General features: G+C 42.4%; 1 protein-coding gene across 13 annotated transcripts in view; it reads left to right on the top strand.

The window, feature by feature from the left end:
- The first annotated feature begins 223 nt into the window (after nucleotides 1-223).
- The window catches only part of srek1 (splicing regulatory glutamine/lysine-rich protein 1), a 40,796-nt gene continuing 21,885 nt past the window's right edge, over nucleotides 224-19,134 (top strand). For 5 of the 13 annotated variants that reach the window (XM_060912812.1, XM_060912807.1, XM_060912805.1 and 2 more), the window contains exons 1-3: nucleotides 224-476; nucleotides 5,668-5,801; nucleotides 10,938-11,053. In XM_060912812.1, coding sequence (XP_060768795.1) covers nucleotides 349-476; nucleotides 5,668-5,801; nucleotides 10,938-11,053 — 378 coding nt within the window. In that variant the 5' untranslated portion in view covers nucleotides 224-348. Of the gene's footprint in view, nucleotides 477-5,667; nucleotides 5,802-9,556; nucleotides 10,634-10,876; nucleotides 11,054-19,134 lie in introns of those variants that run through there. The other 8 variants (XM_060912811.1, XM_060912806.1, XM_060912804.1 and 5 more) reach the window with 4 other exon arrangements.

Raw genomic sequence — 19,134 nt, 5'->3', positions numbered from 1 at the left:
CAGGGATAGTGCTGTGAACCGAATCAATGAGTCGACTCGTTCGCGAACGACACATCAGGGAAAGTGCAGTGCTGTGAGCCGAATCAAAGAGTCGACTCGTTCGCGAACGACACATCAGGGAGTGCAGTGATGTGAGCCGAATCAAAGAGTCGACTCCTTTCGGAACGACACATCAAGGAAAGTGTAGTGCTGTGAGCTGAATCAAAGAGTCGACTCCTTCGCGAACGACACATCAGGGAAAGTGTCGTGCTGTGAGCCGAGTCCTATGTAGCATGTTAGCACGCTGGCTACGGACGACTGTATATACACATATGTAAATCATTACTTTATGTACAGCATTTTAGCGAAATGAACGGGATGCCAAGTACCGCGGTAATTCAGATTACCAACCTGTCCTCGTCTGTTAATAGCGAACAAATGCGAACTCTCTTCGGATTCCTCGGAGATATCGAAGAGTTGCGGCTTTACCCTCCAGAGTAAGTGCGTTCTTATCGGGCCACGCCAATCAGGAAACACCGAGGATGTACAGGCCTGTACATTGAGTGTTAATAAACAAACAAACAAGCTACAAAGCAATATATGTTCTGGGCAAAACTGGTTTAAATTGTATGTTTCTTGAAGTAGTCAGCTAAATGCTTAAGCTTTTGCTCTCGGAAAAATATCATTAGAATATATATATATATATATTTAATGATATCTACGTTAATGTATCCACAACAGACAGACTGCTAGCTAGCTAGCTATATTAGCGTGTAGGTAGCGTAATATTTACATAACGTTTAATGTAGTACAATTATAAATAGGTTATTCTTGTATACGCTAAAAAGCAGAATTGAAAATAAAATAGAAATGTTTCTTATAATTTGGCCGCAGACAAAGGTACATTTACCATTATATTATTTTGTCTTATTGGGTTTAAGCGATAAATGTAATTTCTAAACAATCGAAGGTTTTTACTTATAGATTGCTTATCTAAACATCAGTAGGAACAAAAAGTGGATAATTTGCAGATATAACTGACTTTAACCCTTTTTAATGTTTGTTAATCGAAGGAAGTATAGTTTAAGGGAACAAAATTAGGCGTTTTATCCGAGATGTTTGATATTCACCACGCCAAACTGGTTAGGGACCGTCTTCAAAGTGACACATCTGAACAAAACGGAAGATCTCAAGAATAGTGCACACTTGACCAACCACTTCTCTAGGAGCACCATACTAATATAATACTGGTAGGATCCACCCCACCACACTTTGTTCTCAGAAGAGCATGAGTTCTTTGTGGCATGACTTCGTGTGAGATTCTGCTCCATTCCTATTGCTATGATTTCATTACATCATTGCTGCAGATTTGTCGTCTGCTCCAAATTTTCCATTCTGTCACATCCTGAATGTGCTCTACTGCAGAGGTTCTCAACCTTTTCTACTTTCAGGCCCACCTATTCACACTTGTAACAAGTTAAAAAAGGTCCCCAATTATTTTGGCTCATCTGTTCTATTAGAATCTAATAATCTATAGTAAAAAGTGTATTCATGGCATACAACATCACTTCCTGTTACAGATGGGAGCCCAGGAATTAAATAAATGCAATAAAAAAAACCCTGTTATTAATTGTACGTATTGTATTTAAAACTGTATGGATGTGCCTGAAACCATGCATGCAGGGCATTCTCAGTCAAAAGGCATTAATGATCCAAAAGTGGAGTCTGGTCCATTAACACAAGAACTGTGTTTGTGTACAGTTATTAAAACCAAAATGTACACTCAAGGGCGGCACGGTGGTGTAGTGGTTAGCGCTGTCGCCTCACAGCAAGAAGGTCCTGGGTTCGAGCCCCGGGGCCGGCGAGGGCCTTTCTGTGTGGAGTTTGCATGTTCTCCCCGTGTCCGCGTGGGTTTCCTCCGGGTGCTCCGGTTTCCCCCACAGTCCAAAGACATGCAGGTTAGGTTAACTGGTGACTCTAAATTGAGCGTAGGTGTGAATGTGAGTGTGAATGGTTGTCTGTGTCTGTGTCAGCCCTGTGATGACCTGGCGACTTGTCCAGGGTGTACCCCGCCTTTCGCCCGTAGTCAGCTGGGATAGGCTCCAGCTTGCCTGCGACCCTGTAGAACAGGATAAAGCGGCTAGAGATAATGAGATGAGATGTACACTCAAAAGAAGTGGATATAGAAACCAGTCAATGGGATAGATCCTTACATGTTCACAAAGAAGGATTTTTCCTATGAGTTGGAAAATTATTCATCTGTTGAGTTCCTCGATATCTTACACTACGTTCACACTGCAAGGCTTAATGCTCAATTCCGATTTTTTTGTGAAATCCGATTTTTTTGTGAGGTCGTTCACATTAACAAATATATGCGACTTGTATGTGATCCTCAGTATGAACGAAAAGCGACCTAAAAGAGTTCCGCATGCGCATTGCAGGATACGATGACATCACACGCAGTGAGCATGGCCAGTGTTTACGGAAGTAACCTAAAGTTTCCTGTGTATGACAGTAGCCAGCATGGAGTACCTGGCGATGATGCAGTTGTTGTTGCGATGGAGCCAGAACATGCACAATAGCCTGATGTTAAGGAGGAGGTTGAGAAGGAAGAGGGCAAGGGTTTTGGCTCAGGCGTTCTGCGGGGTAGTGACTGCAACCTCCGTTCAAAGGAACGTGTGGGTGCGGAGTCGCATTGATGTCATGCGCCATGTTGTTGTAACTTTTTTTGAGAGACCCGCCGCCTACTTCAGCGCAGAATAGTGACGTTTGTGGCTTGTTGATGACGTGGAAGTCGGATGAATGCGACCTGGCGGTTCAGACTGAAGTCGCATATGAAAAGATCGGATAGGAATCGGAATTAGGACCACATATCCAAACGGCCTGGGTCGGATTTGAAAAAATCGGATCTGTGTCGTTCATATTGTCAATAAAAGATCGGATACAGGTCACATATGGGCGAAAAAAATCGGATTTGAGTCACTTCAGCCTGCAGTGTGAACGTAGTGTTAAACTACCAGGTGCTGCAGATATCGTTCTACACGGACACGCAGATGAAAACCTGGAAGAGCACGACTTTTATATGTGGCTCGGTTAAAGACCTGGGGATCAGGACACTACAAGATAGACAGATCTAAGTGCAGGAAGAGTGTTTATTAGCAAGCGTGATATTTATAAAAACACAGATGAAAGCCGAGTATTTAAACAGCGTTATAAACATGACTAGAAAGAAATGTGACAGTGTTGATGATAAAACTTCGCAAAGCGTCTGTGAAAACACTGTATCTGCACATGCCGATTGCACTCAAATCAGTATCGGGTGTTTCCCATAACGATTAGGTTTCAAGAGCGCACACGACACGCTCCGTGAGTGTGCACAGCTGCTCCAGACTCAAGTGTGCAAAGGCGTGATAGTCAAGTGTTCACCTGTTGCGTGACCACAACTTTTAGCTCACGTGTATATTGCCACCAGAATGCCTCATTTTCACTGATAATCCATCGCAAAGAATTGATTGCTAGCTGTGAGGCGGATGTGATGTTGGATGCAACCCAGCAGTTGTACCCTACTATGACTTTTCAACTTGGGGGGGGGGATCGCAGCCCAGTGGTTGAGAAACACTGCTCTACTGGATTCAGATTTGGTGACTGTCGAGGGTACTGAAGTACGCTGATCTCACTGTCGTTCATTGAAGAGGACGTGTTTTGCGAAATGGTGCATTAATCATGCAGGAAATAGCCTTTGTAAGATGAGTGAGTTGTGTCACCCAAATGATGCTTGATGGTTATCCAATATGTGCTAGGAAAACTCCCCACACCAATCCACCACCACCACCAGCCTGAACTGTTGGCACAAGGCTGCTGAATGTTATAACAGAAATTGAGATTCATCACATCAGGCAATGTGTATCCAATTTCATAGCTGTCTAGTTTCAGCGAGCCTGTACCCTTATACAAGGATACTTCAAAAAGTTCTTGGCCTCGCCCAGAAACAAGGGGCGTAACTCCCATTTTGGGGCAGAACTGTATACTATAAAGCCTTATATCACTGTCCACAAAAGCTCAAATGAAAGAAGCAGCCAAAGAGAAAAGCAGACGAAACCTTCGAGCTGGCATGCTCTTGCTCCAGGACAGTGCGCCCGTCCACACAGCATAGGAGACGGGGGCAGAAGCAGCCAAATGTGGCTTTAAACTGTCGCCCTATGCACCTTACTCACGTGACTTCTATCTGTTTCCCCAAACTGAAATCCCACTCGCATGGCCGCCACTTTCAGAGTGATGAAGAAGTCTTCCGTGCTACTGGGGAGTGTCTGGGGGCTCAAGATGTGATCACCTTCCATAAAGAGATAGCGAAGCTCGAACATCAGTGGAGCAAGTGCATTGAAGTTAAAGGAGACGATGTTGAAAAATAACGCAAGAACGATTTTTCTCCTGTGACGTTTTCTGGAAGAGAGAGGCCGAGAACTTTTTGAAGGACCCTCGTATTTCTGTTCTTAGCTGACGGTAGTGCAACCCGAAGTGGTCTTTTGCAACCTCGATGCTGTGCATTCTGGGATGCTTTTCTGCTCGGCATGTTTGTAAAGAGTGGTTATTTAAGACACCGTAGCATTCTGTCAGCTCTAGCCAGTCTGGGGGTGGGTTTCCCAAAAGCATCGTAGCAGAAAGATCATCGTTCAATGGTAGAGAAAGCATCACAACGAACACACATTCTCCCAGTTAAGATGCGCTTAGGGCCTCTGCATGCTCTTGCGACAAGGCTTTCGCAGATAGCTTTTCGCAGACAGTTGTAATTTATCGTTGAGCGGGGAGTAATAGGCGCGCGCGATGTTCTTCACCGCCACAACGCAAGGGGGCGTGAAATCGCTAGGAGTAGTTGGTGGGTGTGGTTAGTGGAGTGTTTATCCTCCGGTTACTTATAATGACTAGAACTGGAGTCGTATAGATGTACGTACTTCCTCACTTCCTCGATCAACCGCTCTTCGTGCTGCTCCATCTTCGCTCGTGTTTTTAAAAATGGTGGTAGTGAAAACAAACCAAACCAGGAAAGTAGGGAAGCGGAAGTGCGTGTACAGCGGATGTAGAGTGGACCAATCAGAGCCCTCTTGTCTGCGAGGCTTCTGCGGTGGTCACAATTTTTGGGAGGTGCGCGCAGAGCGTCTGCGAAGGGGGGGGCTACGCAGACGCCATCTGCGAGGACTGTGTTGTCAGCATAAATTGGCCTTTAGCGTTAAGAGGCTTTTGGGAAACCCAGCCCTGGTCATTCTCGTCAACGAGGCGTTTCTGCCAACAGAACTGGATGGTTTTTTTGCTTGTTTTTTGCACCATTCTGTGTAAACTGTGAAAATCCTGGAAGATCAACAGTTTCTGAAGTCCAGCCCATGTGACCTGAACAGCTCTGCCATGGTTGAAGTCAAAGAGATCTCATTAACCAAAGCACTTCATCTGTATCTGAATGAGTTTATGCATTGTGCTTCTACCACATGATTGTGGCATGAATTATTGATAGATAATTAATTATATTAATGAGCAAGTGTACAGGTGTTCCTTTTAAAGTGGTTGGTTGGTGTGTGGTTTTTTTTTTCCCCCCTCCTTAATTTGTTAACATGGTAGTTCAGGAATGTTAGAAAGAACTAAATGTTCAGCGTTAAAATAAATATTTGACTAATATTTGTTGTGTCTGTTCTTTTCCAGCAACACTCCGCTTTCCTTCTCATCTAAAGTGTGTTATATAAAGTACAAGGACCCGAGTAGTGTTGGTGTGGCCCAGCATTTAACCAACACTGTGTTTATTGACCGAGCTCTTATTGTTGTGCCATGCGCCGAAGGTTAGTAACAACAACTTCTTAACTTTCTTTCCATTCACACTTGGCTTTAAGGATTTGCCTGAAGATCTTGCCTGACATTTTGGTTTCTTGTGTTTTGTCGGTGGATTTAGCGAATGGATTAATACACGGACGCTTGAGTTGTTTTTAATAGAGAAATGGAGACTTGATGTCGAAGTATAACAGGGGTATTTGGATCAAATGCTTTGGATAAGTGTGATCAGGATGCTCAACCATTAAGGGTCAGTTTGATGCTGCGACTGGCGTTTCACGTTAACGTGTTTTGAAGTTGAAGCCGTAGTCAAGTTCAGCCCTGTTCGGACAGGATTAAATTTACATGGGGTCATTTTCTATTATACAGGCACTCCTGTGTGATTTTATTTTATTTTTTTAATTTCCATTCAGATCAGCCTTGTTTGTGTTTTTCTCCCTACTCCTCTGAGAAAATTACAGGCTGGATTATCTTCCCCGCCCCCCCCAAAAAAAACAAACTCGGCAGTCGTCTGATAATTTTATTCCCATCCAGATATGCCTCGAATTGGAAAAAAGATCTTTGAGTTTCATCAGTGACCCTCCTTAAGATATTAAACACTTCTTGAGTCGGGAAATGAAAAATGGATGCTTTTTGTATACTTTGTGATTTGTTTTCAGGGCTTTCTCCAAAGCGTGGCTACGCAGCGCTGCAGTATGTTGTGCGACGTCAGCGCCACACTGTCACTTGCACAAAAAAAAAAAAAAATCAATACCATTAATTGACCAATGCAGAATACTTCCCGCACCTACACTACCGTTCAAAAGTTTGGGGTCACCCAGACAATTTTGTGTTTTCCATGAAAAGTCACACTTTTATTGACCACCATAAGTTGTAAAATGAATAGAAAATATAGTCAAGACATTTTTCTGGCCATTTTGAGCATTTAATCGACCCCACAAATGTGATGCTCCAGAAACTCAATCTGCTCAAAGGAAGGTCAGTTTTATAGCTTCTCTAAAGAGCTCAACTGTTTTCAGCTGTGCTAACATGATTGTACAAGGGTTTTCTAATCATCCATTAGCCTTCTGAGGCAATGAGCAAACACATTGTACCATTAGAACACTGGAGTGAGAGTTGCTGGAAATGGGCCTCTATACACCTATGGAGATATTGCACCAAAAACCTAGCCTGGGCCCGCCCATCCTAAGCGTGACGCAACACGAGGGCCTGTTGCGAGCTTAGTCTGGCAAGGCAGGCTATCTACAGCTCTTCCAAGCTCCCGAAAAATCGGGAGCCAATCAACTTTGAGCATCTCCAACGGCCCTGGGTAGAGGCGTGTTCGAGGCACTGACGTAGTAGAACTGCGACCGGAAGCCATAGATTGTTTACAGAATCTATGCCGGAAGCGCTTCATTCACTAGAAACATTACGAACATGGAGCAAGTTCGCATTGAAAACGGAGCAAAGAGCAGCCTTGGAGGTATTTATTGAAAGGAAGGACGTTTTCGCCTTGCTCCCGACCGGCTTCGGTAAGAGTTTAATCTACCAGTTAGCCCCGTCGCGTCACATACGTCAGAGGAAAGAGTGATGTGATTGGTTTAAGCTTCGTCACAGCCTTTTCTGGCTTCGACCAGTAGCAAACTGAGGCATTTCAGGGAGGCGGGTCAACCACGCACTTTGGGAAACGGTTGGGCTTAATATCTTTGCCAGACCAAATGCTCGCAGAGCTTTGAAGTCGCGTTAGCCAGACTACCAAAAACCAGGCATTTGCAGCTAGAATAGTTATTTACCACATTAGCAATGTATAGAGTGGATTTCTGATTAGTTTAAAGTGATCTTCATTGAAAAGAACAGTGCTTTTCTTTCAAAAATAAGGACATTTCAAAGTGACCCCAAACTTTTGAACGGTAGTGTAAATATCTTCTATTCCCCTCTGAAAATAAGTAACTATAGATATAGGACGATGTTGTAATATATAGGTCTCGGCTATCCTGATACTCAACCCTGAAGTGAAAATAAAGGGTTTCGGTGCGTTCGCTGACTGCCATTCAAAGCCATACATAAAACCACGTTTTAGGCGCTGGTCACTAGATGGCGCTGTTGTGTGACTTGAGCTCGATTCTGTTCCTGGCATCATGGAATTGGAAAATGAAGAGGTGTACTACTACGAAGTGTTTATTTCAAATCTAATTTTGCCCCGTGTATATTTGACAAGGTAAAAAAACCAGCAAATTTAATAATGTTCACTTGCGCCTGAATCAGCCATAGATGCCACCAGATTGCACCATTTGAAGTCCTCTGGGCCAGGCCAGCCCTTACGGACTGGGTTCCACATCACTAGCACCGCTCTGATGTTTGTTTGGGTTTTTTTCTGGGTAAAGTCCTGGTTTTATTGTGCTTTCGAATTGTTACCGGACCCTTTGTTTCACCCCAAACTGAACCATAAGAGCCAGCATCTTTTCTCTACTTCGTTGCCTCTTCAGCCATTTGGACGCCATGTTGCGACTGAAGAGTGATCGTCCGACCACATGACACAAGCATCCGGGTTTGTAGAAAATAAAGCCCACCCTTTGGGCATTTTATTGCTGTCTGGATGCAAGAGTCGCATCACTGAGGAGGCGTGTAAAAACCTTAAACCAGAGGTGCCCATGATAAACTAATCCAGTCCGAATAAGGCTTTAGTCGTCATATTCGTAACCGCTGTCAAAAAAAATTCTTCAATCAGACCAGAGAGCGTAAATGAATTGTAAAAGCCGTGAAAGTCTGTAAGACGCTCCGTTCTTGATGAGCTGCTTTCTGCTAAATACAGGGTTAGTCAAAATTATTTTAACACCTTAATTCACAAAACATACATTATATGTGCAAGATGATTTACAGGACGGTCTCAACCTGTTCGCCATCGTGTTCAACACACAAAAACCAGCGAGCAACAGTACCATTTAATCTGTCACCCATGGCGTACATCTATCTGCAGGAGAAAAATAATCCATTAGTGTTCACATAATTTTGACTAACCCTGTAATTAGCATAAACGCATGTGATTGGCTGAAATGAGGACCTGCTACACAAGTCACGTTTAAAAAAACAACAGTAGAATCTGCAGCCAGCGGTCGGCATGATCCGGTTTTATCCGCTGAAACACCACCAGTTGATGACCCCTGCTACAGAACACGATTATAATTGTTTAAAGACCGACTTAACATTTTAAACCTGATAAACACGTGTACACTCTTTCATAGGCCTTGTCGCACTGCAGCTGCACAAAGCCTTCTTGCTTGTTGAGACAATTCCTGATCCAGACTTAAACGTAACGAGTCTGTGTGGTTTGATCGATCGACTGTATTGCAAGGTGGTGTGTGATATTTTATTTATTTTGTTTGTTCAAGGTTATGAGAAAAGGCTACACGCAGCGTGCACACGCCTACGTTGTGGTTTTAATGTCGTGAGACGCTCTGTCAAGGTGTGAAACAATCAAGACTGTACTTGAGTAACTAGGTCTACCTTAACAAGCTGTTGGTTTATTTATTTTATTTTTTGTTTTATTTTATTTATTTTTTTATTTTGGTGGTTGTTTCTTTTAACATTTGTCGCTCAAATGAACAAATACAAAAGTATGCAGTTTGTTATGAACGATGGTATCCTAAATGAGCTGATCTGTCCCTGGAATTTAAAAAATGAAACACAATTGCTTGTCCTCGTGACTTGGTGCTGCAGGATGGCTTACTGCGCTAATTAATTTGGTTTCTGTATCTTTTTTTCTGTGTTGATTATGTGTGCATATCAGATGACTAGAGTGGCCCAGGCGTTACAGTACTACACTAGCCTGACTCAAGGCTTTGTTTTCCAAGCCACTAAACCCGCTGGGGCCCACGCTGCCTTCAAGGGGGGATTGTGACCAGGAGCGTAGCTGCTGAACCTTCCAAGATGGACACCTTGTCTCTTTTTTTTTTTTTTTTTCTTTTCTTTCCCCTGTTTCTTTTCCTTTTGTCTCTTTTTTTTTTTTTTTTCCTCTGACATTGTGTCTTGTTTGCCTCTTAGAAGAGGCTATTGCATAATTCATTGTTTTCTTTTTGGTTTTGTTTCTTTTTTTTTTTTTCCTTCTGTCCCCAAGTCCCCACCATTCCTCCTCTTCCCTATGCAGTTGTCCACTTTTGCGTGTCTCTCAAAGCTGTCCAGGTTGGCATCCAGTAATGAAGGGGAATTTCAACGGTACACAGGCAGCCGTGGCTGGCGATTAATTCTGATCTCTGTTTAATCTCTCTCTCTCTCTCTCTCTCTCTCTCTCTCTCTATCGGTATTGCCATGCTTTCACTTTGTCTTAAGGATCCTGTATGATAACCACAAATACTCTTTCAGCTTACCGTTATGACTGAGCACTTATATTAACTTGAATTAACCTTTACTTAAGGATTAAGGAAGTTACTGTACATATTATCGGCTAGTTGATTAAAAGGAATCTAGCTACCTATTTATTTATTTACTTACTTATTGGATGAATCAATTTCGATTCTAATCTACCCATACGCTTTTCTTACCCAACACGATCAAGTATTAGACAGTCTTTCACTCAACGCATGCAAGAATTAATTAAAAAAAAAAAAACTTTTTTTCCCCCACGAGTTACACTTTCTTTTGGGGGGAGGAATGGGAAATTTTTTTAAGTTTTTTTTTTTTTTTGAAAGACACTTAAAATGTTCTTCTCTTCTGTATCTGATGTTCTGTGTGCTATTAGTGATGCAGCCAACATGAACGGTTGTCTTGTGTTGCACACCCTTTCCAACACTGCGACACGATTGCCCCAAGGAGAAAAGCGCCCATGCTTGATATCGTATGGTTCATGCCCATTATGTTTCCAGTACAGGTGACCTATACCACAAAGTGTTACCTCATTCTCTACATTTGTGTTAATTTTTTTTTCTTTTCTTTTTTTTTAAGAGAAAAGAAGGAAAAGGACTTTATTTTTTTTTTGCTTGGTTTCTAAATGCTACTTTTAGGACAATAGTAAAGTGAGCCAGGTTAAAAGATAGCTATGCTAGTAAATTGGACTTAGTGACAGGCTCATGTGTGATCGGTCTTGGATCTCCTCTCTCTTGTGTGCATTTAGAAGGGAGAAAGTGCTGTTGCTCTCCATTACTCGCTCTCACACCAGGTCACTTGCCCCATAGGAAAGATCCCAGAGGAAGCCAAGGCTCTGTCCCTTCTGGCACCTGCAGCCCCAGTGCCCAGTTTGATGCCCGGTGGAGGACTGCTGCCCATCCCGAGTCCTGCCCCACTGCAGAATGTGAGCAGATATTTCTCTTTTTAACAGTAGTAACCCTGAATATATCTTCTCTTCAGTAGCTATTTCTGATTATTCTATCCACATTCACCGGATATGAGCAATCGCACGTTCTGATTGGCTACGCTATTACTAGGCTATCAGCTCATACACCGCGAGTAGAGAAAAACAAAATGGCAGAGCGTGTTGCTGAACCAACCGAGGACAAAATAAAAACTACTTGAAAACCAAACCCCCCAAAAAATACAAAAAAGCAACAAAATATGGACTGAAGGTATTTGATGGTAAGAACGTCCCCCCCCCCCCAGAATTATTATTATAGCATTTTTCACAAATTGCTCCTGTCATTTCACCGGTTTGTTTGCATTCTTCATCTTTAAAGGGCTGATGACACGAACATGACTCTATGCAATTTCTTAAATAAACTATACAACATGGCAAACGTTAGATTTCTGTTATAATTACGTGAAAAGAAGCTGTTGTTACGCAAATATCCAACTTTTAATTGCACAGCGCAAGAAAGCTGGGTCCGTGGCTCGCGGCCATGTTGTGACGTCAGCGGGAGAACACGCTGCGGTTCACTGGCTGTCCTACTCTGGTTCTACTCAATGGAAATGGCGCATGAAAACGCCGGTGAACTCTCTAGTGCTAGCTCTTCCTCTTCTGGGAGTCTAGAATTGTGTTGATCTCTTCCGAATAGAATCTATGATAGCCTACCCTCTTTACCCTTTGCCTCTCGTTGCTAGGCGGCAGTTACATGAAAGCCGCAAGCTTTCACAAGCAAATACATGACTGATATCACGCCGACTTTAGGATTACATTTATGATTATCATGTAGAATCTATAGCTCTACGTACCTTTATCTTATGTCATTTCACAACACATGTTCTGACAGGAGGACTGTCTTTGGATCCGGCATAGCTACTAGTAGACCCCCTCCGGAATACTGGCAGTGTTGCCAGATTGGGAGGTTTCCCGGCCAGTTGGGCGGTTTCAAGTGCATTTTGGTGGGGTTTGAACATATTTTGGGCTGGAAAACGTCAGCAGTATCTGTTGCCAGATACTGCTGACGTTTTCCAGCCCAAAATATGTTCAAACCCCACCAAAATGCACTTGAAACCGCCCAACTGGGCGGGAAACCTCCCAATCTGGCAACACTGTGTAGGCACTGCTGATGGTAGGAACACACGTTTGTGCTGAACTGAACACCCAAGAGATTCTTTTAAGCTGGGAAGGGTGTCAAAACAATCCAAATCGAAGTGTTCAGAGCACAGGACGGATGTTGGTGAGGGCTCCCACTTGTCACGAGTGCGCCTGACTTGCTTCACCCACTTCGCATGCAGCTCGGGATCTCTGGGAAACTTGAATAAACTTACCCCATCCTTGTGGGTTTTGGAGCAAAAGCCGGCAACACAACGCGAAGGCATAATAACTATATATATAATAATGTATAATAATGTCTAATAAAAATACTAATAATGATAAACTGAACACCTGTCGCATCAACAACAAACTGGTAAGTGAGGAGGAAGGTTCTTTCGCTGACGTCATATAGCTCCTCCTCCTCCTTTGTCTCCTGGGTGCTGCAGCCCCGTCAAATTTGCCCAAATAGCCGCGTTTATCATCATAACTTGTAAAATAGGCGCCTTCGTGAATTAATATATGGATCATCGGGAATTACTTTTTATGTTATAAAACATCGCCAAAGATGTCAAAAACGTGTCCTCAGCACTTTAAGCATTAAAATTTTTTTTTTTTGAGAGAGTGTTTCAAAAGCCCAAAGAAGTTTGAAAATTACAGAACTGAAATGTCCACGGAAGAATAAAAAAAACGTCGAAGGCTATTCTATACCTCAGCAAGACAGCACTTTCTACAAAAAAAAAACCAACACTAAAGTCAATTTGTGCAGCTATCGATAGGTTTTTAAGAAGTCTGCCTAAGCAGAAATCATTTTGTCAGACGTTTTGTATAAAGTTTTTAATTTATCAAATTTGCAAAAAATAAAAATGCGCCGTTTCTCAAAATCCAGTGAATGTGGATAGAATAAAACAATTATTCCACCCAATCTCGTCGTGCATGGTTTAGAGCCAAGTTGGTGCTACGCGCCTCATCGGGTATCAGCTCATGTACGACTCGGATTTCGTGGAATAACTGTTAATCACACTGGGGAACAGAATTTTTGTTGAGTTAGGTCTGACAGCTGTTTTTAACTAATTTTTGGGTGCGGAATCCAAAACTGATCTCGTTTTTTCTCTATCACGTCAAGTTTTTGAACTATAGGATCCCCGTTTTCTTAAAAAATATGAAAAATACTGTACTTAACAGATATGTGCTTGTTTTATAAAAATGTACAAATATTGACATGCAATGAAATATGAAAGAAACAGGCATGACTGCAATGTTTATTTAACACTTATGTTTTTACAAAGGATATGGCTACTGTAATTATAATTGTGTGCAAGTAGTTAAGGTAAAAATTTACGTTTATAGCTCTTTCTGGAGTGTTCAACTTGAGGACTATCGCGTTTGATGCTCCAGCAATAGTCAGCCATCATATGTACATCCCATCTACCCTGATAACGTTCTTCCATAACCTTCAAATAGTCTTACTACAGTGGAATTTTGCTTATCTGGAGGGTAAGCTGTGGAGAAAAAACTTGACGTGCTAGGAAAAAAAACTGACTGCAATTTTGCAATTTTAGTGTTAATCAGCATAAAAATCTAACGCGACAGAATTTTTTTCAAATTGTTCCCCAGTGTTATGTACTGTAGGTTTGTGTTTGGTCTGTGCCTGAGTCAGGGTTTTCAGTTAGTGGTGATGCTGTGTTCGACTTGCCATTGCAACTTGTAATTCCCAACCTCCTACCAGTAAAAGCCACAGAAAGCACCCCCTCAGTTTGAAATTCCCACTTGTTAGCTTGGTGTAGTCAGCCTTTTCAGCTACGAGTTCGTTCTGTGTTTATGGACTGACGTCAAATCAACATGGCTGCTCTGAACAGCCAGCGCAAACTAGGGCTGTGCGATATATCGAATATACTCGATATATCGCCGAAAATTCTGTGTGCGATGCATAAAATTATTATATCGTAACTATCGAGTATTTTATGGTCATCTTCCGACTTGCGTTCGTGTTGTGTTTGTTTAAAACATCTCTCTGTCCCTCAGGCAGTAACGTGAGAGGCTGCCTAAGGGTAAATAAAACAATAACGTCACGCACTCGCCAACCAATCCCGGGCGACATCTCGGTGCTGAAAGGAACTTCCGGGAAGATTTTCTAGTTTCGGTCGTGTTGCCAGATTGGGCGGTTTTAAGTGCGTTTTGACGGGTTTTGAACATATTTTGGGCTGGAAAACGTCAGCAGTATCTGGCAACACTGCCGGCGGGAAGATTTCCTAGTTCTGGTTTACAGCGCTGACTCAGTTCGTGCAATCGCTGGTGCTGCATAGGCTACCGTGTAAGCTCTGTCAATTTCAGCGACAAATTAAAAATGGAAGCGGACGAATTGGTTCCTAAAAGAACTAGTAAGGGGTCAGTCATCTGGCATTTTTTTTGGATATCGCGAGGAGGACGTGGAACAGCAAATGCCAGTTTGTAAAGTGTGCAAAAAAACCTGTCATCACGAAAGGCAGCAGCCGGAATTCTACACATCTGAGAGTCAGCGCCAGAAAACATTCAGTTCAAAAGTGTGCAAAGAGAAAAATGATGTTTTGCAGATCTCTCTCTTCTCTCCCTCAATCTCTCTCTCTATTGTGAATGTTCCAGTGGTTCTCAGTAGTCAGGTTAACAGCTTGGAGATCTATTTTTTTAAATAATTTAATGAATGAGCACTTTTCTTATTTAGGCTAAATGTCATTCTCAGTGTTGAGCTTGCACTTTATTGGTTTGAGCTCTGAGCAGCTCTGTATTGTACGGCCCCTTTGTTGCAATTTTCAAGATTGTTTTTGCAGTTTGTGCCACATCTTTTGTTGAATAAAAATAGTCTTATTTCAATTCAATTGTGATTAATCACTAACATGAAAATTTAAAATGTGTTGTTGAAAACCACCTGTAAAGTTAACCAAGAATGTTATTTAATCTGCAGGGATTGTAGTGAAAACAGTAAAGAGTAAAAGTTAGATTTCATGGGGTCCTTTAGAGGAGATTTAAATATATCGAGATATATATCGTATATCGTGAAATGGAGAAAATGTATCGGGATATTCATTTTTTCCCATATCGCACAGCCCTAGCGCAAACAAAGTAGCACTTTTTGCCTTTAAATGAGTTATACTTGCTTCAGCTCAGTCAAGTTTATTTCTATAGACCCTTCCCGCATGACGTCACCGCGCCGCGAGATTTCGGTAGTCGCCATATTGGAAGACCAAGTACACATCTATGCAAGTACATACATACATAAAACAAACTACACCTGAAATGTAGCCAGGGCCGGTTCTGCCCTAATCTGGACCCGGGTGCAACATCGCGCAACCCCCCCCCCCAAAAAAAAAAAAAAACCCACCAGTCGAAATCAGGACAACCAGTGTTCGAACTACGGGGGTACTCGGGGGATCCGAGATCCCCTGAAACAGACATGAGATCCCTTGAAAACATGATTTGGGAAATGTTGGGGGGGTCTCTAAAATATTGGCAAAATGATGTTTATTGACATAGCAGTCGTGTATAACGGGAAGCATTTGCATATCCGAAGTGTTGTGTTTACATCAAAGATAAAATAAACCGATATGACAACGACTGCTGCTGCCAGGTTGGTTGTTGAGTAGCCTGACTGTTTTTTTTTTTTTCTTGCGTGTGGTATCATTGTTGACGCGAGGTTGTTTTTTGAACATGCCAATGCGGACACGATTTCCCCTGATGAGTTATGACTTCAGACGCGATGCGTGTGGAGTCCACGTGATATGTGCGTAAGATGGGCTTCTCATGTGTTTGGAAATCCGCGCTCCGAGACAAGCACAAGCACCCCCCCAGGGAAAAAAAGGGACCCCCCGAAAATATCGGCATAGTTTGAACACTGAGGGCAACCATCACATAACTATAACTATAAACATTTTATATCAACTATTTTAACTAAATGGGCTATAATAAATAAGCCTGCAGGCAGCCACGGCGGGCTGCCTCAGAAAAGTAACCATTCAATGACACAACTGAAAGCCTGCAGCCACGGCGGGCTGCCTCAGAAAAGTAACCATTTGTCCTACCTTAACTCGTTTTGCTTTTTCTGCCTCCTTTTTTGTATTTTCGACCCTGCGTTTATTTTCTTTCCTTTTCTGAAAACCCGATTTGGTCTTCCAATATGGCGCAGGGTTTGTTTACTTCCGGTTTCCGGTGACGTCAGTGGGAAGGGTCTATAGCGCTTTTAACAATAGACATTGTCGCAAAGCAGCTTTACAGAATTTGAATGGCTTTAAACATGAGCTAATTTTATCCCTCATGTATCCCAAATGAGCAAGCCTGTGGCAAGGAAAAACTCCCTCAGACGACATGAGGAAGAAACCTCAAGAGGAACCAGACTCAAAAGGGAACCCATCCTCATTTGGGCAACAACAGACAGCATGACTATAACATTAACAGTTTTAACATGAAGTCAGTTTCGTTGATGTTGTAACTCTTCATTGATGGAAACTTGAGTGCAAAACTGTTCATGACAACCGCAGTCCTAAGTCAACTGTAGTTCTCAGCCACAAAAGTGTTACTGTAAGTTTCCAGATCCCTTTTTTCTCCTCCTGCGTAAAGACCACAAGTGGAGGCCGTCCATCAGATCAGTCAACGTACAGATGAACATGTTCGCTTGTTAAATCAAAAACATTGATTACAGCTTGCTGTTTGAGGACAAAATAAACGTGATGAGCATGGAGGCATGTACAACCCCAATTCCAAAAAAGTTGGGACACTGTGCAAACTATAAATAAAAACATAGTATGAAAATTTGCAAATCGTGGAAACCCTATATTTCATTGAAAATAGTACAAATGTAACACATCAAATGTTGAAACTGAAAAATTTTTGTTTTTTGAAAAATATATGCTCATTTTGAATTTGATGTCAGCAACACGTTTCAGAAAAGTTGGGACGGGGTAACAAAAGACTGAAAAAGTTGTGTAATGTGAAAAAAAAACAAACAACAACCTAATTTGGTTAATTGGCAACAGGTCAGTAAGATGATTGGGTATAAAAAGAGCATCCCATACCCCTTTCCCACCAAATCAGTTCCAGGGCTGGTTCGGGGCCAGTGCTGGTGCTGGTTCACAACTCGTTCAACTTGCGAGCCAGCTGAGAACCAATTTGCTTTTCCATAGCTCGCAGTGCTAAGGGAAGCCACGTCAGTTACGTCGCTATGTTTGCATAAACCTTGGCGCAAATATCGAAGCAAAAACAACACGGAAGAAGCAGCAGCAGCAACAACAACAATAATAATAATGGATGACTTACTTCGCGTTTGTACAGCTGCTGCTTCTCGTCGCTTAAAAATGGCGATCTTTCGCGGTCTTGTTATTGTTGTTGGTCTTAACAACTCCGCCCCCCGCTGACGTAAGCGGTTCTTTCCTCTGGCCCAGCAGAGAGTTGGTGCTAGCCTGGAACCGGTTTTTCTGGCCCCAGAGCCAGTTCTTTGTCAGTGGAAACAGAAAACCCGGTTCCAAACTAAGCACTGGCCCCGAACCAGCCCTGGAACTGCTTTGGTGGAAAAGGGGCACCAGAGAGGCGGAGTCTCTCAGAAGTAAAGATGGGGAGGGGTTCACCGCTCTGTGAAAGACTGCGTGGGCAAACAGTGCAGCAATTTAAGAATAACGTTCCTCAATGCAAAATTGCAAAGGATTTGTGGATCACATCATCTATGGTCCATAATATCATTAAAAGATTCAGAGAATCTGGAGAAATCTCTGTATGCAAGAGACAAGGCTGAAAACTGACACTGGATGCCTGTGATCTTCAGGGCCTCAGGCGATGCTGCATTAAAAGCAGACATGTGTCTGTAGTGGAAATCACTGTATGGGCTCAGGAACACTTCAGAAAACCATCGTCTATGAAAACAGTTCATTTCTGCATCCACAAATGCAAGTTAAAACCAGATATAAACAATATCCAGAAACCCTGCCACCTTCTCTGGGCCCGAGCTCTTTTACGATGGACTGAGGCGAAGTGGAAAACTGTCCCGAGGTTTGACGAATCAAAAGTAGAAATTCTTTTTAGAAATCATGGACACCACGTCCTCCAGGCCAAAGAGGAGAGGGACCATCCGGCTTATCAGTGCACAGTTCAAAAGGCAGCATCTGTGATGGTATGAGTGTGCATTAGTGCACATGACATGGGTAGCTTGTACATCTGGGAAGACAGAATTAATGCTGAATGATCTATACATGTTTCAGAGCAATATGCTGCCATCCAGACAAAATCTTTTTCAGGGAAGGCCTTCCTTCTTTCAGCACGACAATGCCGAACCGCTTTTTGCACATATTAAAACTGCATGGCTCCGTAGTAAGAGTCCAGGTACTAAACTGGCCTGCCTGCAGTCCAGACCTGTCTTCTATTTAAAACATTTGGTGCATTATGCAGCGCAAAATACGACGTAGGAGACCCCAAACTGTTGGGCAACTGAAATTGTATATCAGGCAAGAATGGGACAACATTTCTCTTTCAAAACTACAGCAATTGGTCTCTTCAGTTCCCAAACATTTACAGAGTGTTGTTAAAAGTAGAGGTGATGCAACACAGTGGTAAACCTGCCTCTGTCCCAACTTTTCTGAAACGTGTTGCTGACATCAAATTCAAACTGAGCATATATTTTTCAAAAAACAATAAAATTGGTCAGTTTCAACATTTGATATGTTGTCTTTGTACTATTTTCAATGAAATATATAAGGTTTCCATGATTTGCAAATTATCGCATTGCGTCTTTATTTACAGTTTACAAAGCGTCCCGACTTTTTTGGAACTGGGGTTGTATGTTTGTTGCACTCCATTTGTTGTAAGTGCAGAGGCCAAAAATGACATCATTTCAACTTGTGAATTACCACTTACAAGGTGAATCAAATGCAGCATCGAGACAATTCACATTCAAGATTGGAGAAATCCATGAAGCCAGAATTGCT

The sequence above is a fragment of the Neoarius graeffei genome, chromosome 28 (assembly GCF_027579695.1).
Source record: "Neoarius graeffei isolate fNeoGra1 chromosome 28, fNeoGra1.pri, whole genome shotgun sequence".
Lineage (NCBI taxonomy): Eukaryota > Metazoa > Chordata > Actinopteri > Siluriformes > Ariidae > Neoarius > Neoarius graeffei.
The sequence above is the reverse complement of the archived record's forward strand: the minus strand, read 5'-3'. Positions and strand labels throughout refer to the sequence as shown.